The sequence below is a fragment of the Canis lupus genome, chromosome 5 (genome assembly GCF_011100685.1).
Source record: "Canis lupus familiaris isolate Mischka breed German Shepherd chromosome 5, alternate assembly UU_Cfam_GSD_1.0, whole genome shotgun sequence".
NCBI classification, from domain to species: Eukaryota; Metazoa; Chordata; class Mammalia; order Carnivora; family Canidae; genus Canis; species Canis lupus.
The window spans coordinates 21281635-21308409 of NC_049226.1; the positions used below are offsets into that span (position 1 = coordinate 21281635).

The following is a 26775-nucleotide window of genomic DNA, read 5'->3' on the forward strand; positions in this document are numbered from 1 at the left end:
ACCCATTAGCTGTCACCCCCCCCCCCCACACACACACACACCTTCTCATATCTCCCCAGCCATAAGCAACTACTAATCTTTCTGCATCTCTAGATTTGCCCATTCTGGGCATTCCATGTAAACGGAATGGCTTCTGTGACTGGCTTCTTTCATTCAGCATAACGTTTTTAAGACTCATCCATGTTAGGATGGTAGTTTTAATTTGTATTATAATTTAATTTATATTATAAAAGTAATTGGACTTTATTGCACATAATTTTTCTTTTATTACTTTTTTTTTTTTAAAGATTTATTTGAGAAAGAGCAAGAGCGTGCAGGGGGTGGGGAGCAGAAGGAAAGGGAGAGAGAAACCCAAGGAGACTCCTTGCTGAGCATGGAGCCCAGTGTGGGCCTTGATCCTACAACCCCGAGATCACAACCTGAGCCAAAACTGATTTGGAAGCTTAACCACCTAAGCTACCCAGGTGCCCCACTTTTTACTCCTTTTAGAATCAGCCCTGCTATCCTTTTAAAAGATTTTTTTTTTTTTTTTAGATTTATTCATGAGAGACACAGTGAGATACACTGTGAGAGTGAGATACACACACACACACACACACACACACACGTAGGCAGAGGGAGAAGCAGGCTCCCTATGGGGACTTGATCCCAGGACTCTGGGATCACAACCTGAGCCGAAGGCAGACACTCAACCACTGAGCCACCCAGGCACCCCCAGCCCTGCTATCTTAACAAACCACTTTCCTTCCAGCATTTTTATCTGTCACATACCAAACTTTATTATGGTTGTAATCTAAATGTACATATAACTTTATATCCCTTTTTGTTTTTTTCTTTCTTTCAATCAAGTTCTTTTATTTCAAACAAACAAACAAACAAACAAACAAAAAAAGATGCAAATGCACACAGTGCCCTCTTTTTTATATCCCTTTTAATAGAACTACATCATATAATTTTCAGGATTGCCATATCTGTACCCATCTTTTGAATAGGAGTATGTTCTAAATTTGGTATAAAAACATTATTATGTAATATATGTAATATACTGAATTTGTTGTAATGATTAGATATATAATTTAGTTGAGGTTGCTTAGTTATTTCACTATTCTAAACAATGCTAGGATGAATATCTTTCTTTGGGTATTTGGATTGTTTCCCTAGGACAGATTATTCCCCCAAGTATGAAAATATTTATGGCACTAACAAGTAAATATTTGCAAAATTTTACTTCCCCAAAGTTTAGTTCTAGTCTAGGAGAGAAAGAAGGAAATAAATCTATTGGAAAGGTTCTCAAAGATTGTGGAATTCATGTCTGTATATGTATATATTGTAATAATATTTCTCTAGTTTATAAAGTAGTTTAGCAGATAATTAACAGCATTTTCCTGATGTTCTATGAAAGGAATTCTTTTTTCTTGTTTGGTCTGAGACATTTTGTTGATACTAAAAACTGATGAAAACTTCTCATTGATAAAGGTAAAAATCAATACTAATTACACCAATATAGAAATACTTCATGTATCAAAGCAAACTGCCAAAAAGCACTTTTGTTTATTTGTTTATTTAAAGCAATTTTTTCTTTTAAGTAGGCTCCACGCCCAATGTGGGGCTTGTACTTAGAACTCTGGGATCAGAGTTGCAAGCTCCACTGACTGAGCTAGCCAGGCGCACCAGCACTTTTGTTTAAATATTTTTAAGAAAGAAATTATTAGGACTTTAAGCACTAGAGAGGTTTCCAAATAAGTTTCCTCTGAAGCTGGTGAGAATTCCTCTGGCTGGCCTGACCTGTAGATAGTCTTATCGGAGTTTGTTTTCATCTTAGAATTTGAAGCGGGTACCTCACTAAGTGTTTGCAAATGCTCAGACCCTTGCTAAAATCTCTTTTGCTGCTTCCTCCTTCTTGGTGTTGTTATGATGTTTTTCGATTATATTATGTATATTCTGCAAGTTCTTTTTTTTTTTTTTTCAATACAGTTTTCTTTCCTTCTAGAAATGTTACCACTTCGTGTTTCAGCGATACCGCCTGGAGCATTACACTGTGACATCGAACTGGCTGGCATCGGGAATGCTCTTCCTGTTTGGGCTCTTATCTTTTTCTCGCTCTGTGGCGCTGTTCAAAGGTAGATGTACAGAGAACGTCTTAACCCATGCTCACAAGGCACCTCATCTTGGGTTTTGATGGTTATGTGATTAATACAGTTCAGCTTTAGCTGGGCAGAGGACTTTACTATAAGGAGAACCTGCAGACTTAATAGTGTGACAAGGATGTGACTTCTCTAAGATTAAAGAGAAGACTGAGAATTCTAAAAGGAATATGACTAACTATAAAATATTTTTTCTATTTTTGGTTTTTGTTGTTTGTTTTTTAAAGGATGCTTTTTCATTTTGAAGGATGAATTAAGGAAGCCTGAAACATAGGAAGCAAATTTGGGGCTCAATTCCCATATTATATTCTTCCTATAATCATTATTTGGATCTAGAAGTTTAAAATGTGTTCAAAGAACAGAAGTTAAAAAGGCAGAAGGGTAGGGTGCCTGGGTAGCTCAGTCAGTTAAGCATCTGCCTTCAGCTGAGGTCATGATCTCAGGGTCCTGGGATCGAGCCCTGAGTGGGGAGCCTGCTTCTCCCTCTCCCTCTTCACCTGCCACTCCCCCTACTCAGTTCCCCTTGCTTGTGGGCTCTCTGTCAAATAAATAAACTCTTAAAAAAAAAAAAAGTGAAAAGGTGTAGAGAAGGGGCAAGAAAGCAAATGGTATTTGGTAAAATAGGGTCTCTGCTGTCATCATCTTCCTAACTGTAGAGATGCCATGTGCCAATGGAGCAGGCTTCCTGCTGCGCTTGTTGGGGACCTTCGCACCCTTAAATTACACATGGGTTTTGAGGGGACATTCACATGCATTATGATTAAATGTCAGACTCTCATCTTACTCATCTTTGGCTTTCATAAACCTTTCTCCCTTCCAGGGTATCATGGGCCCCTTGACTTGTATCCAGAATTTTACCGAATTGCCACAGACCCGACCATCCACACTGTCCCAGAAGGCAGGCCTGTAAATGTCTGTGTAGGAAAGGAGTGGTATCGCTTTCCTAGTAGCTTCCTTCTGCCTGATAAGTAAGTTTTCCTTTAATTCTCAGTTTTAAATCAAAGAGTAAAAATAGGAATTCTATGGCAGGGTCTCCTTAATTTTTCTTTCATTTTGGGATTTTCACAAAAAGTTTTTGAAAAATTGACCACTTTAGACCACTGTGACCTGTGTTGAGTAGACTGAGTACTGTGTCTGGCCATGCATCCTGTACTATCTGTAACCACAGAGGTTTGGGGACTTCTAAAAAACACTGCGAGCCCTAGGCTCCTGCTAGGGGCTCTTCCTGAGGATTCATATTTAAATTTCTATAGTCATCTGTTATTAATCTATTTCCAAAAGTGGTCTAGAAACTCTAGCTAGGAGAGTATTTTTAGAGAAGAAATGTTTGTCATCCAACAATAGTGAAAACTCTTTACCAGCATATGGACACTGGGGAAAGCTATGGTTAAGATATCCGGACCACTTGCCTTTGTGCTCTGTTGTTGGATGATAGCATAGGCTCTGGCATTCCTTGTGTTTGCTTAACTGGGATGGAGAGGGTCCTATTTAGGGAAGAGAAGTCGGATTAAGATGAGTCATCTTGTTCCATTTGGGAATTGGCTTCAGCTTAGTTGGTTGGGGGTATCTTGTGTTTAATGAAGATCCTGTATCAGTCATTAATGATTAGATTAAAATGTGTTTTTTTTTTTTTTTAAGAATTAACTTTAGCTTTTGCCTTTTACATTTACCATAGTTTCCTAACTAAAGATACTTTTGAGCATTACTCAGAAACGAAGTACTTCTCCCACAGTGTGTTCTTACATTTCACTCTTTGTACCTGGTGAATTTGCTTTAATTTTCTAAGTCCCTCTGATCCTTGGTGATAAACTGGGATCCTTCTCTGGTTGTTTGGCAGTAGGACCATTTCGTTGCAAGTTTCACTCCTAAGAATTGGTGGAATGGGTTGAGAGACCTCTCATTGAAAATTTCTCAACGATGTTGGACTGAATCATGACCTTTGTCTCTCTCTCCCTGGTGGAGGTTTTAGAAGAAATATTTTTTTCTCCAAGAGAAATGTTTTTCACATGATTTTCTTTTTTGGCTTGTTTATTTCAAGTACATTTAGCAATATGGGGCCCCTGTGTTTTTCTTACTCTCCCTTATTTGTGTTTCTGACAGTTGGCAGCTTCAGTTCATTACATCAGAGTTCAGGGGCCAGTTACCAAAGCCTTTTGCAGAGGGACCACTGGCTACCCGAATTGTTCCTACTGACATGAATGACCAGAACCTGGAGGAGCCATCCAGATACGTAAGGGCAATAATTTCCTTTCACGACTTTAAAGAAAGTTCTATCCCTAAAATCTTTTGGCATACAAACTGGAGCTTTGATGAAATGGGAATTTCTTAGGAAGTGATTTCTTCAGGGTCAGGGATGTAACCGCTTTTGTTGAGAAAGAATAGTATCACTTTCATTTAAAAATTTCCTTGTATTTTCTATGTGAAACACGTAGTTCAATGTATTTTCTAAGCTGGTTTGGAAATTTTTTTACATTGATTAGAATCATTTCAAAACACATTCTGAAACTCTTATAATTCCCTGGCTCATTAAAATATTTAGTGGGGGACTTTCAAGTTCCCAGTAGACTTTTGACCTGATAATTATTAGTGTATTCTGGTTTTAGCAAATGGACGTCAGTGAATGAAGGCTAATTTCATGGTGAGCGCATGGTGCAATCTCTGTCAGGGTCATGCTTTTTTACCCATTCATCTTTATGTACTCTTGGATCCCATGTGGTTTTATTTTAGTTCCTTTGAAAGATGACACTTACGCCATTTGATACTTGTAAGATCTTTGATTGTAGAAAAGGTAAGAGCAATAAAGATAATGTTTCTGGTTCTTAGAGACAGAAGAGTATTTTACAGAATTATTAGAAAGCACTTTTTTTGGCAACCTGTCTTTTAAAGAAAGATTTATGGTTTAGATGTCAAACACATTTTGTGTAGGTTTTTCCATAAATATGTAAAATGATTGGGACTCGTGGTATTATGAAGCACTCCTGCAGCTAAACATGGCCTTTTGTCTCCCAGATGGAGACCCTCAGGGCTTATGAGTGAGGTTCTTACTGTGGGAGTTCAAGCTATAAGCTATGAAAATGGCCATTGTAAGATATATGCTTGCCCGGGCCCCCTAAGAAGGTAAGATCTGTATTCCACAAAGCAGTTTATATTAGAGATTTTTTCTTAAACATTGATTCCTTTCCAGGATGGGGAAAACTTTTTTCAGCCATTTTTATTTTAGCTGCAGATATCTCCTGACAGCAGGCTTGATGGGGTTCACCATGAGGACAGTGGGTAGTCAGAAGGGTAGGTGTGTACACTGGGATGGGGGAAGGCATAAATTCAGAATGACGTTATCATAGTTATGTCATGGGAAAAAGTAGCATGGAGTACTAAAAAGGAGCATGGACTTTTCAGCCAGGTAGGTCTGAGTTCAAATCCTAGTTCTGTTGCTTACCTTGGTGACCTTGGACAAATTAACTTCTTCTTTAATTTCAGTTTCTGTCTGTAAAATGGGAATAATGATACCCACTTTGGAAGATAATAATGAACTTAGATATTTGTCATATTTAGCATCGTGTCTGATACATTGGATTTTCCCACAAATGTCCTTAATCTGATAGTGATCCATCAGATGGATTAGAGGTAAAGGAACCCTTAAGAGGATTTATGATGTGCCTGAATCTTTCTTTCCTTTTTTACTTTCCTTGTTCTCCAACCTGATTTTTGTCTACCCGAACTCATCATTGCCTTTTCTACCTAAATGACTTTGCTTATCTTGGTGACCGTGCCTGGACTACCTTTGTCTCCCTCCTTATGCCCTCAAAGCTTTTTTCCTCTCTGTAGCCTTTCCCACCTACTTAAGCCCACAGTGAACTGTGCTCTTTTAAGTGCCTTTAATACTCTTTACTGTTCATGTAGCCATTTATTTTTATCTTACTTTATTTCTGTATTTCTGATACAAATGTCCTGTCTCTCCCCACCAGCCTATGCGTGCTGTGCAAGAGTGCCTGCACCCGGTTTCTTCGGTACTCACCATAGCATCTGGGATAGTGCTGTTTGTCTAGTCATTGGCCTGCGCATGGTTTCTGAGTGGAGAAATGAACATTCCTTATCATTGGAACAGTGATCTTGAGAGAAAGCTGGCTGTAAAATATGCAGTGGCCTTTTACACATTTCGTAGGCTTTGGTGACTGGTTGTTTTTGGTTAGATTGTATTTCCATATTCTCTGCTACCAGATAGCATTAAATTTAGTTAAGTGGCTCTATGTTAGCTTTACACAAAAGCAAAGATTGTTTGGTATACCTATAGGAGTCACCAAAATGCTGTCTGATTCAAAACAAGTCGGATATATCTACTGAATGTTTAGTGTCTGCCATTGTGCTTGTACACCTTCTTGTGTTTGCGAGTGTTCCTGTAAGGTTCTTTCTGACATTTCCTGCCTAGTAGGACAAGTGCCCTCCAAATCCAGGCTGCTCACCTTTCACCCTTTGGATTTTAGAAGAGATACTTGACGGCTTACTGCGAATTCTATGTGAATGATGAACAGGGATTCATTTCTTTCAGTCAGTTGTTTTTCTTCTGATAAAATGAACAATATATATCCATTATATAAAATAATGAAAGCTATCAGTAAAAAAGTAATCTATAATCTTATTACCCAAATATTAACCTATGTTACCATTTTGGTGTTTTTTGTCTTTTATTTATTTTCTTTGCATATACATGTACATATGTATGTAAACAAAAATACCAGCTATTTTTTTTTAAATACCAACTATTTAAAAAATTTTTAATGTTGTAGTTTTTTTCTTTTTTTAAAGATTTTATTTATTTGACAGAGTGTACAAGCAGGGGGGGGTGGGCAACAGAGGGAGAGAGAGAAGCAGACTCCCATTGACTGAACCACTAGGCTCCCCTGTGTTGTAGTTCTTTAAGAAACAGTGCTAGAGAGTACCTGGGTGGCTCAGTGGTTGAGCATCTTCAGCTCAGGTCGGGATCCCAGAGTTCTGGGATCAAGTGCCGCATCAGGCTCCTGAGAGGGAGCCTGCTTCTCTCTCTATGTCTCTCATGAATAAATGAATAAAATCTTTTAAAAAGGGCAGCCCCCGTGGCGCAGTGGTTTAGCGCCGCCTGCAGCCCAGGGCATGATCCTGGAGACCTGGGATCGAGTCCCACGTCAGGCTCTCTGCATGGAGCCTGCTTCTCCCTCTACCTGTGTCTCTGCCTCTCTCTCTCTCTCTCTCTCTGCATCTCTATGAATAAATAAATAAATAATCTTAAAAAAAATCTTAAAAAAAAAAAGAAGAAGAAGAAGAAAGAAACAGTGCCAGGATTATGACTGTAGTGGCCAAATAACTTGGCCTGGTGTATAGGAACACATGCTATATACTGTATCGATGTTCGTTACTTCTGGTGTCAGTCGTGGCTTTAAGTCCAGGTTCTTTCAAGAACGCAAATTAATGATGTTTCCTGTCTTTCCTGAACATGCTAGATGGCAGCGTTGTTTTTTATCTGCCCATTGGCTCTGAGTGACAGGTTTTAGACAACCTTTGGTTTCAATGCTAAGTGATTTGGTCTGTCTCCTCTTTCTGGCACATGGAAACTAGGAAACATGCAGGACTTCCTTTAGTTCACTCTCCTCCTTTATGTCTGAGTTTATCAAGAATTAAGAGTGTTTGTAAGGCCTCTGCGGTTTCTAACGTACTGATGGAACTATATTGCAGAAATATTTTTTTTGCTCCGCATTCTTTCATAGTTGATATTGAGTAACTTTTGAGCATCTCATTATTGAATGAGTGACATTTTTACAGTGGGACATGCCAGATTTTCTGCCAAAATTCAGTGTCTCTTCTTTATCAATGGACAAATCCAGTTTCTTGTTGATTCTTTCAAGGTGAAGGATACCCTTCTGACTCCAAATCTGATGCCTGATGTGGGAGCCAGAGGAGTAAAAAACACCTGGTCAGGAGGGAACAGACTTTCCTTTGATTCTAACTTAATGCATCAGCAGACTTGAAGGAAGCTTGTCTATCTGTTGTCTTTGAAAAACGGAAGTGTTCATTTATGACTTTTCCCCAAACAGTGATATAGTCAGGTCTGCTGTAATGTGATATAAAGTTGCAAAACGTCATTGTGTGGTAAAAAACCACAAGGCTAATGGGAAAAATGGGATTAGAGACATAATACTCAACAACGACATTCTCAGTGATACATAAAAAAAAAGATGAACATATAAACATGGTAGCACAGTTTCACATATTTAGTTAAGCAGCTAAAAGTACACATGTACTATAGTAATATGGGAGTTTATCTTGAAAAAGACCTGAAGTTTGCTTGTGGAAGTGGTGCTGGAAGGGTTATTCTGCAACGGGACAGAAATTCCTCCTGCCAAAGATTGACAGGAGGGTGCTGCTAGAGGCCTGCAGTGCATTGCAGAAGCTGGAGGACTGTGGACTGTGCGTGTGCACTCCGTGGGTTCCCATTCTGGGGAGGTCAGCTGAGTGTGGTTTGCTGGCTTCACCTTGTGTTTCTTGTGGATTAAATGACACGTGAGCAAAAGCAGAAACTGAATTATACTCAAACTGTTCCCTGATAATATCTGTTGTGTTAGAACAAATTTGCACTTTCAAAACAAGTGTTACAACACAGTTGACTGTATATTCAGTCAAAACTTGCTTTATTTTGTTTTTAAGTCCTTGTTTTTCCCAGTGGGAAGAATTTACAGATATGAAAGGGAATTAAAGATACCACAGAGTCCATGATCTTCATTTTATGGGTGAAGAAACTTAGGCTCAGAGGGGTTGTAATCTGACAAAGGTTAGTCCTGGGATAAGAAGCTTGATTTCAGGATTTCCCCAATATTCTTTTCACACCTCCTCTTAGTTCCAAAAGCCACTCACGGTTTATACCATATGGCCTATCACTTGAGTGTGTATGTATGTGTGTAATGGTTAATCATTTTTTGATGTAACAAGGTTGAAAGGAAGTAAATAGCTGAGCATTAATTTTTTAAAGAAGTTACTTTTACGTTTCTAGAGCTCTGTTATATATATGCCAGGTATTTTAAGTAGCAGTTGTTGTGTTTGTCTATAGAAATAATCAGGGTCCCCAGTTGCTTTTTTTTCCCCTATAGTCTTTATCTTATCCTTCCTCCTGCTCTTATTAGAGCAGGAGAAAATAAATTGTTCTATAGATATCCTTGCTCTTTGTTACCAGCCTGAGGAATGAAGCAAGCAAGTTCAAAATGCTAGAGTATGTGTGGTGGAATAAGATTGGAATTGCTAGGAATTTAAGTGAAACCTCTTCAAAATGCTTCCTTAAGATTAATTCTCTGGTATCCACTATGTTGACATTTAGAAAAATGAACTTTCTGTGATCTTTAGTGATTAATGACCAAAAATTTTGACCTGTGAGTTCACATTTTTACAGTACAGTACATTTTTACTCAGGAATGTAAAGTTTCAATTGATGAATACATATCTAGTAAATATGGGAGATGACAAAACTATAAAACAGTTTGTGCCTCTGGGTTACAACTACTTAAATTTAAGTGGAGTTTATATAAAAGAAGAAATGAAAAGCCAGAAGGAGGGACACCTGGGTGGCTCAGTGGTTGACCATCTGCCTTCAGCTTAGGGCATGATCCCAGTCTGGGGATCGAGTCCCGCATCGGGCTCCATGTGGGGGAGCCTGCTTTCTCCCTCTATCCCTCTGACTCTCTTTGTCTTTGTCTCTCATGAATAAATACATAAAATCTTAAAAAAAGAAAAGAAAAGAAAAGCCAGAAAGATACTTGAAGTCTTTCCCTATCAAACATAGGCCTCTGTGCTTCCTTTTAAAAAAAATATATTACTGGAGAATATTAATGCCTGGCAAAATGGTGTAGCACTGGGCTGGGCGTTAGAAGCAGCTGTAATTCCTTTTCAGGAACTGAATGATATGTGTTTTTTTCTTAAATGACTTTGTGAGTTTCTAAGGCCCTTGAAATAGTTTTGATCTGTTTCCAATTTGCTGTGACTGCATCTGAAATCCAGTTGTAATTTCAGGATATCTCATTGCCTGTTTTCTAATCAAATATTTATTTAATGGTGGTAAATCTTATCTTGCAACATGATTCCTGGACCATGGGACTTAATGACCAGAGATGGAAGTCTGCTTACTGCTTCTGTCCCAGAGGAGAGGAATATATGTTAGCGGCACACTGTGCTGGGTAGTTCTACCTGAGTGTGATGCTGATGCTTGAGAGTTGGAGAGAGACAGTCCCCTTCCCTGGAATCTCTGTTCAGCTCATGAGGCAGAGTGGCGAGTATTTATTCCTGCCCAACTCCCCTTAGCTCATTCCTATTCCCAACAAAAAGTACACGTTCTTTTTTTTGAAGTCTGTAGTTATTTCTCTTTTTTGTTTTTAAAACAATTTTATTTAAATTCAATTTGCCAACATATAGTATAACACCTAGTGCTCACATCATGAAAATGCACACTTTTTATTAATGATGATTTGACGTCTATCCCATGCCTGTTCTTTGAGAATACATATTTTTCTTTGTCTGAAGGTGCTATTAAATTTTCATCCTTAACATACATTTATTGGTAAGATGTAAACAAAGTGCTATTGATTATCAATAAATTAGTTTGAATTCCCCTCCATACCTTTTTTTCTTCTTCTGCTTTAGAGGTGCTGATTTGTTCTTCTCCAAAGCTTCTAGTGGGTTCTTAGAAACTGAAAGAAGTCACATTTCTTTCAAAATGAGTCTTAAATGCTTGTATTTTACAAAATTTTAAACCAAGGCATATTTTTAGCTTCAACAGCTGGTTGATATGTAGCCTGTGACTAATGAAATGAAACACATTTTTGTTTCACGATCATGTGTTAATGTCACCCTACAATTTTGTTATTTTTGATGCAAGAAAGAATGATTAAATCTGAAGAAACAAAAAAATGAGCTTTTTGGTTACACTTTAAGGCAGATTTAAATCCAGTCTCTTGGTTTTTGATTTGTAGACGATGTTATGGAGGATGGGCTCAGATTTTGCATTTTGAGATACTGATAAAACCGAGAGAAGAAACTATTCTTTCTGATTCTAGCTCTTAGACCTAAGGGGCAGTAGTCCCTTGGTGTTACCAGGGATTTCAACTGAGAAAACTCAAACTAAAAATAGTCACAGTAAAACAGTCTATATATATATAATATGATCCAGATCTTATAAGGAAAAATCTATGTCTGTAGAAAAGAGGGTCTGGGATATAAACTAACAGGTTGATGGTGATTTATTTTGGGTGGTGGGATTATAGGGAATTTTTTAAAAATGCATTTAAAATATTTTTATAGTAAGCCATGCTGTACTTTCATCATTTTTAAAAAAGAACCCCAATAATAGGGGCTATAGACACCAGTTTTTTGAAACGACCAGGAAGCTCTCTTGTGTGCTTACAGACCACACTCAGTATGCTGTCAGCTGACCTCTGGTTTCTTGTTTCTGAGCCCAAGAAGAACCTTCAACTCAAAATTGAGAAAGATTTTCTATTAAGTAATTTTTGCCTCTTAGCCTTCTGGCCTCTTAGTTATTTCAGTCATTAGATCTAAGACTACTTTTGCTCCTCTTTCTGCTTACTAGATTGCCTCAAAGAGATAAATGTGGTTTACCTATTATAAGCTATGAGGAGAAGAGCAACATGAATAACTTTTTTAAATACTCAACTAAGACAGGATGTTGCTGTGGCAAATAGACCATGAAGTTGTATGTTAAACTCTTCCAGGCAGGAGGAGAGTTAAAGAATTACATGAAATTTTAAGTAAAATGAAATAATTTGCCTGTTGTTGAGGTTCCCACAAAGGGCCATGTCTATCCAGTACATGTACCAGAGACTACCTGTTGGCAGGGGCCTTTCCCACTGTCCTGGGTCCCCTGGCCCAAAAAGACCCTGATCTGTCAGTCTTTCCAGTACAATAGCATGAGTGTCTAACCTTTTTGGCATCTTTTTTCATAAATTTTAAATGCTTCTCCTTCTGTTCCTTCATTGGCTCATTCATCTACCCACTTATATAAATTTTTATTGTCACTGACTGTGTATTGAAAATACAAAGGTGACAGAAAGCAAAATGTCCTATCATTTAAGACAAGTCTCCACCAAGAAAAAAAGTGTCTGGGGTCAGGGAAGGAATTGGGAAAAACAATGTATAGGAAGCAGAAAAAGATTTTAAATTTCTATAATCAATGTTCCCTGATAGGTTAAAGGGAAGGTTGGGGACCGTGAAACAAAAGCATTTGCTTTGAAAAAAGAACCATCAGAAAGTAAGAGCTCCTAGAAACTAAGAATAAGATAATGGCGATTGACAAAATTAGAACAATGAAAGGATCAAGTTGGAGCAATCTTCCATTCCACAATAGTACAAAAACAGAACAAAACCCAAAGAAATGGACAATAGGAAAAGGGAGAAAGATGAGCCAGCATCCAGCTAGCTAATAGGAGGTCCAGAGAGAACAAATGAAATGGAAGAGTGGAAATTATCAAAAACTCTGGGAAAATCACCCAGAACTGAAGGACCCTGCTTTTCACAGTGATGAAGGCCCCAGAGTATACCTGAGATGATAGATGAGAAATGGTTGATACCAAGGTGCATCAAGTACCAAAAGAAGTTACTGTGTATTATTATTTGACAATTGAAAAAATCAAAAGGTACCAGGAGAAAAAGCTGATGGACTTGTAAGTAGCTGCCTCTGGGAAGTGGGACCTGGAAATACAGAGGGTACCACTGTTTTTCATAAACTTCGGTGCTACGTAAGTTTTGAACTATGCACATAAATTATTTTGATAAACCTAAAGGTGAATTTGGAGTCTTGTCTTCTCAGACATTTTTCAGCAATGTCATGAGTGCCAGAATATGCTGTAGGAGCACAGAGAAAGAAGGAAGGACTTCCTGCTTCATATAAGAGGTGGCATGGGAGCTGGGTCTCAGAAAATGACAGGGCATTCTCTGGCAGAGGAAGGGGAAATTAACTTTCCAGCCAAAGAGAACCACATATGCAAAGGTAGAAGTATGAAAGAACATTGAGTGTTTGGGGGAAGGTTAAATGGTTTGAGATTTCTAGATTTTCGTTAATTGGGCAGGACATTTTTCATTTCTTTCCTGTTTCATTCTCCTATATTTATGTGACGGTGTTCTCTGCTAAATTATTTATTTATTTAAGGACAATGGTTCATGTCTTTGTCCTTACTTTTTGAAATCTCCACCATACTGAACATAGGATATATACATAGCAGATGATTTAAATTTTTTATTTATTTTTTTATTGATTTAACAATTTTTAACTAAAATACTTATATAGCCCTTCATTTGGCCATCTTGAATTCAAGAGAGACCTCCCCAAAAATCCTAATAATAATAGATATTTAGACTAATTAGGACTCAAGCGCTATCATCCTTCAAGGTCTAGGTATACTCCTCTTAGGGTGCTAGGTTACAAGCTCTGGAAAGACAGGGATCGTGTCCTTCCCATCGTTGTATTGCTGGCAGGGCCCCCCACTGCACAGATGTTAGCTGATGAGCCTTGTCAGCCTTCATTAACAGATCCCAGACCCAGAGAAATACTTAACTCTCCTACTTCCTCTTGTTTTAAGGAAATTCTTAAAATTTCCAAACCCCTGATTTCTATAGCTATCTCTGTCTGCCTTTAATAAGAACAGAACAAATAGGTTTATGTTACCTATCAAGATGTCAGCCAATGAAAAAGGTTCATTTTCTTGCCTTAATATGATAGCATTTGCTATAAGACTGGTTAGAAGTTTTTTAGAAAACAAGATTGATACCTTTTTTTTTTTTTTTTTCCAGTTCCACTTTCTTTTTATTTAAATAACCGAAGCAACAGCCTTGGCACAGCAGAGGGAAGCTGGGTTGGGGTGTGTGAGAGGTGGCAGTAGTGTGGCCTATTCGGGGGAGTGGCAGGGGTAGCGGGACTGGGTCACAGTGGGCTCCCCACACCCTTAAGTCAGGGTCAGCAGTTATGGCTGCGAACCTGGGGGCATAAGAGGAGACCCCAAGTAGTGACGGATGTCTCACCAAGCCCCAGAGCCCTCAGGGATGGGGGCTAACTGTGCTCCCTCCAGTGGCAGGGCCAGGGCATCCCTGCCAGGGCTGATGGGGCTCGGAAGGCATTTTCGGCAGCGCCAGCGGCTGCGTTGGCAGCAGCAGTTCGCACCGCGGGGTTGAGGAGAGACACCAGCAGCAAATTCTTGCTGGGCTTTCTGAAAGCTGACACTTGTGCGGCGGTACAAGGAGTGGATCCGCTTTAGCATCACAATTCCCAGCACAGCTATGCCAGTGAAGAGCAGGGCAACCAGGAGCATGAGCACAGCTACAGCTGTGTTGGTCTTCAGCACCACCAGAGCAGAGATCCAGCCACTGAACCCCCAACCTGGGATGCCAATGGCCTGGAGGACAAAAAGCACATCCTGGACGAAGAAAATGAAGAAGAAAACAAAGAAATTGAATGAACTGTTACTCCGGAAGGCCTTATACATGGGGCGGTACCAGCACACAAAGGAGCAGGGAGTGAAAAGGAGGACCCAGAGGATAGAGAGCCCAAAGCCTGAGCCATTGCTGGTCTCCACACAGAAACTGGCCAGGCAGGCAAGAAAATTCAGGAGAAGGGCCAGTGTGCTGCACATCCAGAGGTAGTACATGGTAGATACGGTCTTCTGAAATTCTTGGGGGATCTCCATGGAGATGTCCTGGAAAAAGCAGGGCTGGACTGGGCAAAAAGAAGGTAGGGGGGGCCAATTGTTCTGTCGAGCAGCTGTGCCCCCCAGGGCAGCATGCTGCAGTTCCCGCTCCCTCCAGTCCAACTCCTCGGCCTTCCGGTTGAGTTCCTCCGGCTTCTTCAGCAGCTCAGCAGTGGCTGCAGCAGCTGAAGCCTGGGTGCTGTAGGAGCCATAGTTCTTGGGTTCTGTGGGGCTGAGCTTTCTTGATGACTGCAAGGAGGGTGCCGAGGGTGAAGGCAACGGGGCAGGGGCAGGGGGCTCATAGGCCAGTGGGAGCTCCCGGGTCTCAAAAGGGTTGTAGACGTCAAGAGTGGCATACTGCGGGCTGGGTTGGTGCTGGATCACGGCTGGGTCCTGAAAGGGGTTGTCAAGCTTGCCGGGCCTGATGAAGGGGTTTTCGCCGTCTCTGCTCTGAGCCATGTTTGCAACTGCCTTGATACCTTTTTTTGATTAGTATTCTGTCTTTTCTTCAAGTCTCATCATTGCTGTGTTCAGTCCTTTCCATTTCTCCTCTCATGGTGAAGGGTTTTCAGGAAAGTTTTGCTTATTTTTTGCCTTTTAGTTTATGTTATTTGAGTTTCTCTTGAGAAAGATATACCCTTCTATTAGGGACACAGGTTAACCAGTTCCAGTCACATATGCCATCCTGTCAAATCTCGAGGCTCCTTATTGCTTTTTTTTTTTTTTTTCATTTAAAAAACTTTTTTTCATGAAAGAATTTGATTCCCAGGAATTACAAAGCTCATACAGAGAAGGGTACATGTACTCTTCAATTTCCCCACTGTAACTGGAGTAGAGTTCCTAAACCAGGAAGTTGATGTTAGTATGATTCTGTGCCATTTTGTCACATGTAAATAGATTCAGGTATCCACTGAAAGGATCCAAAGTACAGAACTATTCCACCTGCACAGAAGTCTTCTTTCTACCACTCCTGTATAGTTTCATGCCATCTTCACCATCCCTGACCCCTGGCAACAGTTACTTTATCCTCCATCTCTAATTTTGCTATTTTGAGAATTTTAAATAAATGGAATCATACAATATGTAACCTTTAGACTGCCTTTCTCCCTCGGCATGTGATACCCTTGAGATCCATCCAAGTTGTATGTATCAGTTTGTTCCTTTTAGTTTCTGAGTTGTGTTCCATGGTATAAGGTCGTACAGTTTGTTGAGTCATTTACCTGTTGAAAGGCATTTTGGTTGTTGCCAGTTTTTGGACAAATAAAGCTGTTGTGAATATTTGTGTACAGGTTTTTGTGTGGGATGCACGTTTTCATTTTTCTGGGATAAATGCTCAGGAATATGACTGCTGGATCATACGGTAGGTATAGGTTTCAGTTTTTAAGAAACTGCCAAGTGATTTTCTAGATTGGCTATACCCGTGCAAGTGAAGTATTAAAAGTCTTACCTCTCTTTAAATCCCTTTATCCTCCTGTATATAATTGTCTAAAATATTTCTCGTATGTAGATTGAGAACCACATCAGAAAGTCAAAATTTGGGCAGCCCAGGTGGCTCAGCGGTTTAGCGCCCACCTTCAGCCCAGGGTGTGATCCTGGAGACCCGGATGGAGTCCCACATCGCGCTCCCTGCATGGAGCCTGCTTCTCCCTCTGCCTGTGTCTGTACCTCTCTCTCTCTCTCATATAAATAAATAAAATCTTTAAAAAAAAGTGTCAAAATTTTTGCTTCAACCTTTAAACGATAACTTAGAAAACTTGAGAAGGAAAATTTATTGTATTTATCCATGTACTTATTGTTCTGTTCTTTCTTCCTTTGTAATGTTCCACAGTTCCTTCTTTTATTATTAGCTTCTATTTTTAGAACTTGTGCCATTCTTTCAGGGTAAAGAATGCTTCTTCTCTGGATATGGCATTATGGGTTGGCAGTTCTGTTCTTTCACTGCTTGAACAACATTGTACCATCTCTCTGGCCTCCTTGGTTTCTGATAAGAGATCTGCTGTCATCCTACTTGTTTTTCCTCTATAGGCAAGATGTTGTTTTTCTTTGGCTGCTTTCAAGATTTTTTTCTTTGTCTTTAGTTTTCACAAGTTAAATTATGAAGTATCCTAGAATGCATTTCTTTGAATTTATCCTGATTGGGATTTGTTCAGCTTCTTGATTCCCTAAGTTTAACTGTCTTGCTAGATTTGGGGAGTTTCAGCCATTTCTGCTTCTTGGCCTCTTTCGGCCCTGCCCTCTTTCTCCTCTCCTTCTGGGACTTGGCAACATGAAGGTTAAAGCTTTGGTGAGAGTTCTACAGGTCCCTGGAACTCTTTATTTTTTTTGTCCTTTTCCTTTCTGTTACTCAGATTGTGTAATTGTATTACTCTTTTTTCTGGTTCACTGATTTTTTTTTCCCCTTTGATTCCTCCATTCTGCTGTGGAGCATATCCACTGAGCTGTTTATTTAAGCTTTTGTCCTTTTCATTTCATCTCTGATACCCGTTTGGTTCTTCTTCTATTTCTTTGCTGAGACTTTCTATTTTTTTTTCAAGCATGTTCATAATTGCTGATGGAAGCATTTTTATCATGACTGCTTTCAAATCTTTGTTAGATAATTCTGATATCTTAATCATCTCTGTGTTGACATCTGTTGTCATTTGTCATGAGAATTGAGATCTTCTTGGTTGTTACTGAAATAATAAGTTTTCATTTAAACCAGGACATTTTGGGTATTATGAGACTCTGGGTCTTCTTTAAGTCTTTTGTTTTAGCTGACCTCCTCTGACCCAACAATGGTGGAGGAAAGGGGGGTTGTCTTGTCACTGCCAGTCAGAATTAGAAGTCCAGGTTCTCTTCTTGGTCTCCATAGATACCTGGGAGTAGGTATGGTTGGATGTTACTGCTATGTGGTGGTGGGAAGTTTAGTGTCCCTAGTAGGCCTCTACTGATATCACCTTGACTGAGGGTAGGGGTACCTGTTACTACTCCCCAGGTGGCCTCCACTGATTCCATGGGGGTGTGACTGTTGGACAGTAATGGAGTCCTGACTCTACTATGCCTTCTCTGACACCACCTCAGCATGTAGGTGGTGGGGTGCCTTATTACTGTTAGGTAGAGTGGGAGTCCAGGCTCCCTGTGTGTTTTCCTCTGATGCTATGGAGTAGGTGATGGAGAGAGGAGACTGATTACTGCCCACCAGGGTTGTAAGTCCTGGCTCCCTGCTACTCAGTCTTTTCTAATACCATCCAGGCCAGGAGGAGGGGTCCTTCATTGCAGCCTGGTAAAGGTGGAAGTCTGGATTCTCCACTGAACATTATCAGAAGTGTTGGTGGAATGACACTCTTGAGTGCTGTTTGACTAGTGTTTTAGGGTCATCCAGAGAAACAGAGCAATAGTGTGTGTGTGTGTGTGTGTGTGTGTGTGTGTGTGTGTGTGTATGTATTAGAGTAATTTAAGAAATTGACTGACACAATTGTGGGAACCGTTAAGCTTAAAATCTCTAAGGTAGGTTGTCAGGCTGAGAACCCAGGGAAGAATCAATGTAGCTTGAGTCTGAAGGCAGTCTGGAGGCAGAATTCTCTCTTCCCTGAGGGAACCTCACTCTTTTTTTCTTAAGCTCTTCAACTGATTGGACAAGGCCTACCCACATTATGAAGGGTAATTGCTTTACTCAAAGTCTGCTGATTGAAGTGTTAATTTAATCTAAAAAATGTCTTCACAGCAACATCTAGTCTTATGTTAGACCAAATATCTGGATACTGTGGCCTAGCTAAGTTGACACTGCTAGAGTAGACTGTTTATTGTATAAAAGTATTGTTCCTGGGGTCCTGAGGTTGCTAGCTGGTCTGCTTTCTTTTTTCTGCCCTTTGGAGTTGTTTTATATTTGTTTCATACATAGGTCTAGGGTTTTTAGCTGGACTTAGCAGAAAGAAAATGGAAAAGTGCTTGCTCTTGCTTTTTATTTGACATCTTCTTTTAACATAGTGGATCAAATGCTTTATTGATATTTGAGGCCATAGGTTTTTATTTCTAAGCCTCTTTGTATTTTTCCTTAAAATTATTTAGTTCTTCCTTCTGTGTGTTTTTTAAAACATAAAATATTTTGGACTAGAGTGTCTGATTTTATGATTTTTATCTGGATTTTTTTTCTTCCCCTTTCAGATTTTAGTTTAAAGATCTCTTCATCTAGCTGGAAGTTTCTCTAAGCACATTCACTCTCATCTTTGTAAGCTGCGTTCTGACCCTTGCCAGGAACTCATTAGTCTATAAGCTATAATCCAGAAAAATAGTCTTACGATTTGACTCCATTGCTTATGTTCTACTGTGTGCTTCCCTTTATCTTTTGCTTCTCAAGGGCAACTTTTAACTTGACAAGAAATGGAAAATACCTCTTTGCTTCAAAGACTGAGGATCCCACCTGTGAGCTCAGTCACTTGACATACAGCCTTGCCTTCTTCTGTCCTTTGTTTCTAATGTGAACTGGCAGGGCTTACTGCTTGGCAGACTCAGGTCATAACTGGTTCTCTATCAATTTGATACATTGCAGGAGGATGGAATTCTTTCCTTTTACCTGTGTTAGGTCTGTTTTCATGTGGATGCTTTTGAACTCCCTAGTCAGGATCATTTACAGAATGACGAGTTCAAAGCCTGGGAGCCACACCCTACCTCCTGTCTCGTAGCCTCTTCCACCTACCCTGTGTGCCTGGTTCACTTACACCTCTGAGTTTCACAAAGGTAGTTTGCTGCTCCTGTACTGTTCTTTTCTACTACTTTTCTTCCAACTAGTCTACCAAGCCACTTTGTAGGCTACAGATCCTGTTTCCAGTGGGAGTTCCTTGCAGATTTTGAGCAAGGGAGAGCGACTGTTAACGTCTTTTTGTCGTTGTGACCCAGTTTTCCCATCGTTGTTTACCTTGCCTAATCACTCAATAGTTACTTTTATTTTTTTTAATTTTTAATTTTTTAAAAGATTTTATTTATTCATGTGAGCAGAGAGAGAGAGAGAGAGAGAGAGAGAGAGAGAAGGCGGCAGAGACACAGGCATAGGGAGAAGCAGGCTTTATGCAGGAGCCCAATGTGAGACTCGATCCTGAGACTCCAGGATCATGCCCTGGGCCAAAGGCAGGTACTAAACCCACTGAGCCATGCCAGGGATCCCCTCAGTAGTTACTTTTAAAACTATTTACTTTGAAAATATTGATTTATCTTTTAAAAAATCCATTTACTCTTTAAAAAATATTTTATTGTTTAAGAGAGAGAGAGAGAGAGAGAACATAGGCACGGGGGAGGAGCAGAGGGAGAGGGAGATGCAGACTCCCTGTTGAGCCTGACCTGGGGCTTAATCCCAGGACCAGGAGATCATGACCTGAGCCAAAGGCAGACACTCAAATGACTGAGCCACCCAGGTGCTCCAAAATCCATTTAATCTTAACACCTACAATCAACTCGATTATATATGTTAGTAGAAGAAATACTACATATATAGCTTTTGCTGAATATATTTGCTTTTAACATTTCAATATTAGAATATTTGGGGGATTCACAAAATTTCAAATAAACCAGCAAAGTCACCCATTAAAACCCTACATAAAAATCTCCAGAAAATTGGACATGGGCCCTAGTTTATTTCCCCTACCTAACTGTTCCCAACATTTCAAGTAGGGAACTAGTCCTGTAATTTCATAGTTAATGCAAATAATAGCTTGCATAGAGTTTCATTTATTGAACTAACACTCTTTTGAAGGGTGATGAAAATGACTGTGGAAGATTTGAGTTCATAAAATCATTCCCTTTTCTTGGGTCATGAAATACATTCCAGGAACTGAAAATAATATCAATTGGCTGATTAAACAGTGAATTATAATAGCAGAAGATTTTGTGAGCATGTTTTGCCAACTCCGGATGATTAAAATTAATTTCCTGTCCCTTTTTATTTATACTTTGGTGTAATTGCTTTATTCTGTTGGCTGACTGCCATTTAAAGTTTATTTATCTGGTATTGTCCATCTCAAGTAGTAAGCTCCTAAAGGGCAAGTATGTATGTTTGTCTTCCTCTGGTCGTTCTAAAAATTATAATGATGACAATATAAACTTTAACAAAAAACCGGAAATACAAAAAAGTGGTATATGGCTTTTTGTGTACATGACTTAACCTAACTCTAAAGTAGAAATTCTCTGAAAGTTGTGTACCATATCTTTCTTTTGTTTCCTAACTTGGTATTTAATAGGCTTTTTTTTTTTTTAGAGTGGCTTTCAAATTTCTTTATCTCCAATACAGAATGAGAAATACCTTCTCTATCATGACTCAGCATGTATGCATGAGCACGTGCACACACACACACACACACAGAAGTGTGTGTGAGGGGGTAAAGCTCCACAAATAATACTTATTTTTACTAAGTGAAATGCATTCTTATGCTTTCTATTCTCTTCCAGTGCATTCTAATTTAAAAAGTTTTTAGTATAGTTGGCACACAATGTTATATTAGTTTCAGATGTACAACATAGTGAATTGAGAAGTTCATTATACATTATGCTGTGCTTACCACAAACTGCCATCTGTCACCATACAATGCTATTACAATATCATAGACTATATTCCTTATAATGTATTAATAGACTCCTCTTAATGATGGTAGTGATAGTGACTTTAGTCATAAACACTAATGATTTCATTACTTTCATTTTAATTCCAGTATAGTTAACATACAGTGTTATGATTTCATCCTTTATTATAAACGTATTCTTAAAATATTTTATATAAGCTGGTATTTAAAAGTCAGATTTATAAAAGAAACCTCGAATTTGGGATGCCTGGGTGGCTCAGCGGTTGAGCGTCTGCCTTCAGCTCAGGGCGTGATCCCAGAGTCCCGGGATCAAGTCCTACCTTGGGCTCCGTGCATAGAGCCTGCTTCTCCCTCTGCCTATGTCTCTGCCTCTCTCTCTCTCTGTCTCTCATGAATAAATAAATAAAATCTTTTAAAAAAAGAAAGAAACCTTGAATTTATTGTTGTAAAAAGAAAAGCAATTTCCCATGATTTAGTTTTCTAAATAATGGATTTTGTATAAAAGAACAGATTTGTTTCTACTGAGATCCATTGTTGAGAGCTATGTGTTAGGTAAATTGGCAGTCACTGACTGGCATTACCACCATCCTGGGTGTTCACCCCCATGTATTGATTTAACAAGGAAGGCAAATGATTTTTGTTCATTTGGCTCTTCTGATCAGTTGGTAGTGGCTTACTGGAGCCCAGGTCCAAAAGCATAATGAGATTGTATCTAGTCTCTGTGAAAGAGTGCCACAGTTGGTTAGTGATGTCTAATGTGAGCTGTGTGAAGGAAATCTACTGTCTTTAGTTTTCTGGATGTGCCATCACTCAACTTCAGGAAGGATCTGTGTGGTAATCCTAAGCACTCTAGGTAAGACATGTGACCTATTCCCAAATCATATGTTTTCTCCTAACAGAGCACTTAGAGAAGCCATGTAAAAATTGAACATTTTTCAAATATGCAAGCCCACAAAATTTCCCTAACCCTTTCCATATTTAACAATGTCAGAATAACAATGATAATATCTAGGCTTTAAATAACTCCTTGACATCAGCAAATTCAGAGAACTAAATGATCTTACTTTGCCTTTGCAATTTCTGACAAATACATAGCTTTGCTCAGTGTAAGACTTTCTGATTCCTAAATCGTGACCGTATAAAAATAGATCCTTTACATGTGTTACCTCCAGTGCAGTGATGTCTTCCGATATGAAAATGTTTCTAGTGATGAGCAGCATTAGTTGTGAGAAGAGTAGAATCAACATTGTGTAGTGTATTGACACACGTAATCAGATTTCCTCTAGGGACGCCTGGGTTGCTCAGTGGTGAAGAGTCTGCCTTCGGCTCAGGTGTGATGCTGGGTCCTGGGATCCAGTCCCACATCAGGTTCCCTGCCGGGAGCCTGCATCTCCCTCTGCCTATGTCTCTGCCTCTCTCTCTCTCTCTGTCTCTCATTAATAAATAAATAAAATCTTTTAAAAAATTAAAAAATTGTTGATTTTAAAAAACAAAAAAAATTATTTCCTCTACAATGATCTTTCCTTTAGAGTTGAGAGGGATTTTAGTGGTTTCAGTCCAGATTCTTTGGAGACCTGGTAAAACTTCTGAGGTTGATTTAAGTGACTTCCCTAAGTTACAGAGCTAGAGACAGAGGTAGAGGCAGAGTATTTAGGTATTTAGGTCCTATTTTTTGCTATAAAAGGTAGTATTAGATCGATGTAAGTAAGAAGAATGCTTGGTTGGGGGTAGGGGGCTCAGAGCATTATTCTACTTTTCTGCTGGTGTCATTTAGGAGAGTTAGCTGTTTCAAACACTTGTTTTATGGCTGTTTCCTGATATAATGTACATTCAAATATAGTAGGACATATATATACAGTCAATAGGATTTCTGTTTATAATTTTATTTTTTATAATAAAAAGTTGTGGCTAAAATGGAGTTAAAAAGATAGATAGAAATGCTTTATATGCAAGCTTCCAGAACTGAACTTAATTGTCTCTAGCATCTTTTCTGTAAGTTGAGAAGAAGCAAGGAATATCCATTTAGAATTTTGGTTTACTTTTAAATGTGATTCTTTTCGTTTTCTGTACTTGTGAGGTGCCCTAATCCATTCCCAGTAGCAGGAGTACACTCATAGACCTGAAGGGAGTTGTGTATTCTCATCACAGTAAGTGAGATCCAGGAATAATTGTTGAAATTGGTTTCTCTAGATAACTTCCATAATTTAATTTTTCTTTCTATGAAATATCCAAATAAGTCAAATCTTGTTATGGTGAATTGTCTAGCCTCACTCAAAATTAATGGTTTACTGGAGCATGAACTCATTTTGCTAATTAGAGATTTTTTAGTGGATTTATTACAATGTGATTTAATCTTCATTGTATGACATTTTAGAGGAAATAGATTGCCCTCCTGGGACCAGAAGCTAGGAAAAAAATTCTTGGCACTTAAAGACAGCTAGTCTTAGTTTTTATTAACACTTGGTGTTTGAAGTTGTCCAGCATCCTGGTGCAGCTGGGACCATTCTTTGCTTCAGCAAACGTTTTTGGACTGCCTACTGAGTGCCAGGCATGTACCAGGGATACGGTGCTATCAAGATTGACTAACTTTCTGCTCCCCCTAGAGCTTAGAATGCTCAGCTATAAGAAGTCCTGGGCCTCACTAGTGTTGGTTACAGGGTATATGAGGAAATAAATCAAAACTTATTACAAGTTTTGGAAAGAAAGACATCCTGAATACTGCTTAGAAGCATTAAATTCATAACCTATATCAGCCATTGTTGCTGTTTGATAGCCTCAGTTTATGAGCAGTCTTACTTAGCTGTGGGCAAAGTGAGCAGTTTTCTGAACTTCAGTCCTCCCACTTGACCTGGAGGTTACAGGACAAATTGATTTTGATTGATCTTTCATACTATCCCCTTAAAGTCTTAGAGGATTCTTTACTGCATTTGTTTACTGGAGAATTTTCAGTGACATTTGAGAAATGAGATCTCTTAAACATGGAGATGGTTTCTCTGTGATGTTCCTGAACTGCACTTTGGCCCTTGTCAGAGATCTCTATTTTTAAAGCTATGTGCGTCATTGTCATTTCCAGCCGATAGATGCCTGACTGCAAGTTCACATCCTTCCTGTCTTAGGACTTGTAGGGCTTGGCTCAGGCAGCTGGATAGACAGCAGCGAAGGTCACTGAGAAAAGGAGGCTGGGCTGTGAGTTCTTTCCTTGTCTCGCACAGGCATTCTATGCTGTATTAAGTGTGTTCTTGGGAACAACTGGGGAACCCACTCCTATTGTTAACTTTTCTCCATCTTAAAGTCTCCTCATAGCCTTTCTGTGGCCTTTGAAATCCACTCTCCTCCTGAGTTTCAGAACTGTACTCCTTGGATTCTTCTTCTGCAGCCTCTCCAATGACTTCTTCTGTCTCTTGCTGCTTCCACATCCTCCTGCACTTGATATGTGCTCTTCCGCGCCTCTCTTCTGTCCTGTTTTCTACCCCTTCACCTTTTCCTCCCTCCTCTTATTTTCACCTTTTTTTCACTCTTGTGCACATTTGTTCACTATGGCTTTCCTGGACCCCTGCTGTGTGCTTTATACTAGGCTTGGTTTTAGAATGTATGAGTGAATGCGATAGACACAGCTCCGTCTTCCATAGAATTTACTAACTTCCCAATTAATCCACAGATTACAGTGGTGGAGTGTGTGTGTGTGTGTTTGTTTAAGATTTTCTTTATTTATTTTAGAGAGCGTAAACAAGTGAGGGAGGAGCAGAGGGAGAGGGACAGGATCTCTAGCAGACTCCTCGCTGAGCACAGAGCCAAACATGGGGCTGAATCCCATGACCCTGAGATCATGAGCTGAGCCGTAATCAGGAGTCAGTCGCCCAACTGACTGAGGCATCCAGGCGCCATTTTGGGGTAGTGGTTGCTATGAGAGCATATAATTTGGAGACCTGTCCTAAAGAAATAATTTTTGGCTGGGATCTGAAAGCTTATGGGGGATTTATGAGGTGGGAGTAGGGAGTGCTATAGGCAATAGGAACAGAAGACAGCTGCTAAATCCTGGTGTCCCAGTCATGAGATCTTCTTTTAGTTCCTGGTGTAAAGTGCAAGTTAGCATCTTTTCCCAATTTCACCCAAACTGATTCTTCACTGCAGCCCCCTCTTCTCTCATTCACTGGGTTAGAAGTCTTGGTATCCCTGATTTCCTCTGAAATAGGCCTAAGACTTACCCTTTCTTTCTTCTTTCCCCCTGCATAGAACTTGAGAGTGCATCACTCACAGTTGGGCACTGCCTTAGTGATGGGAGTGCTTGCTTCCAGCCTTTCCCTCCAGAATTGCCATGTGCCCCGCTCCACCTGCATAGCCAGTATGGGTCTCTCTCTTTCTGAAACCCATCTTTTAATCATTTCACTTTTTTTGGCTGAAAAGCCTGGAGTAGATTCCTGATGCACAAAATCCAAATCTCTTAATTTGTGTTCTCCATTATCAGCCCTCAGATTCTCTCTTTTTTTAACACACACCTCTTAGGACAAGCAGATATTTCTTCTATTGCCCCTGTAAACCATCCTCATTTCTGCCTTTTTTCCCCTCTGTTCTCTCTTTTACTGCCACCTCCAGGAAATCTTTTCAACCACTGTAGCCCCCAGTGATTTCTTCCTCTCTGAACTCTGATTGTTCTAATACTAGTTACTTTCTGTATTTTATAGGTGCTAATACCATTTCCTGAACTCAATTATAAGTTTAATAGTGGAGACATGTCCGCAAGAATTTTGTATACCCTAGTTTAGGATTCACCACATAGGTACTTAGTGATGGTGATGATGCCCTCAAGATTCATTTTAGTATTGTTTAGTGGATGCTGCTAATTCATTGCTGATGGAGGACTGTGAGTAGTTAATATTGTAATCCTCTTGTCCTACATGTTGGGCATGGCTTGAATTGACAGTAAACACTGATTTCAATTGAAAACCAGAATAATTAACTTTAACGGGTACTAATACCCCAGGGTTCTTTCTTGTCCATCAGCTTCTCACATTTCATGGAGTTTTAGTCAATGATTCCTTCTAATGTTACAGTGATTTGTGTAGTCCTTTATAAGTTCTATTCAAATGAACCCTCTCATTTAGTCCTCATTGTAACTCTCTGAGATAAATGTTGGTGTCCTTATTTTACAGAAAAAAATGAGATTTAAAAAACTTGAATATGGGTCACCCATTTAGATTATGGTGGCGCCCATACCTGAATCTAGGCCTCTGACAGAGAGTTCCTCTTCTAATTGTTTAAATAAATTATTTTCTCTAGCTTTACTGTGATAAAATTGACACATAACATTGTGTAGGTTTAAGGTATACAATGTGATGGTTTGATATATTTGTATATTGTACAGTGATTACCATGGGTTAG

At 39.4% G+C, this 26775-nt stretch overlaps 2 protein-coding genes across 15 annotated transcripts in view; one reads left to right on the top strand and one right to left on the bottom strand.

Annotated features, from left to right (window-relative positions):
* Positions 1 to 26775, top strand: part of ALG9 (ALG9 alpha-1,2-mannosyltransferase) — a 115856-nt gene that overhangs the window by 40188 nt on the left and 48893 nt on the right. For all 14 annotated transcript variants that reach the window (XM_038536191.1, XM_038536193.1, XM_038536187.1 and 11 more), the window contains 3 exons: positions 1991 to 2120; positions 2965 to 3112; positions 4245 to 4374. In XM_038536191.1, the coding sequence (XP_038392119.1) occupies positions 1991 to 2120; positions 2965 to 3112; positions 4245 to 4374 (408 nt within the window). The remainder of the gene's footprint in view (positions 1 to 1990; positions 2121 to 2964; positions 3113 to 4244; positions 4375 to 26775) is intronic.
* On the bottom strand, positions 13938 to 16254 carry LOC102152274 (secretory carrier-associated membrane protein 3-like). The gene is given in 2 exon segments (XM_038536198.1): positions 13938 to 14340; positions 14342 to 16254. Coding segments are annotated over 2 exon segments (1092 nt in total). The 5' UTR covers positions 15308 to 16254; the 3' UTR covers positions 13938 to 14214.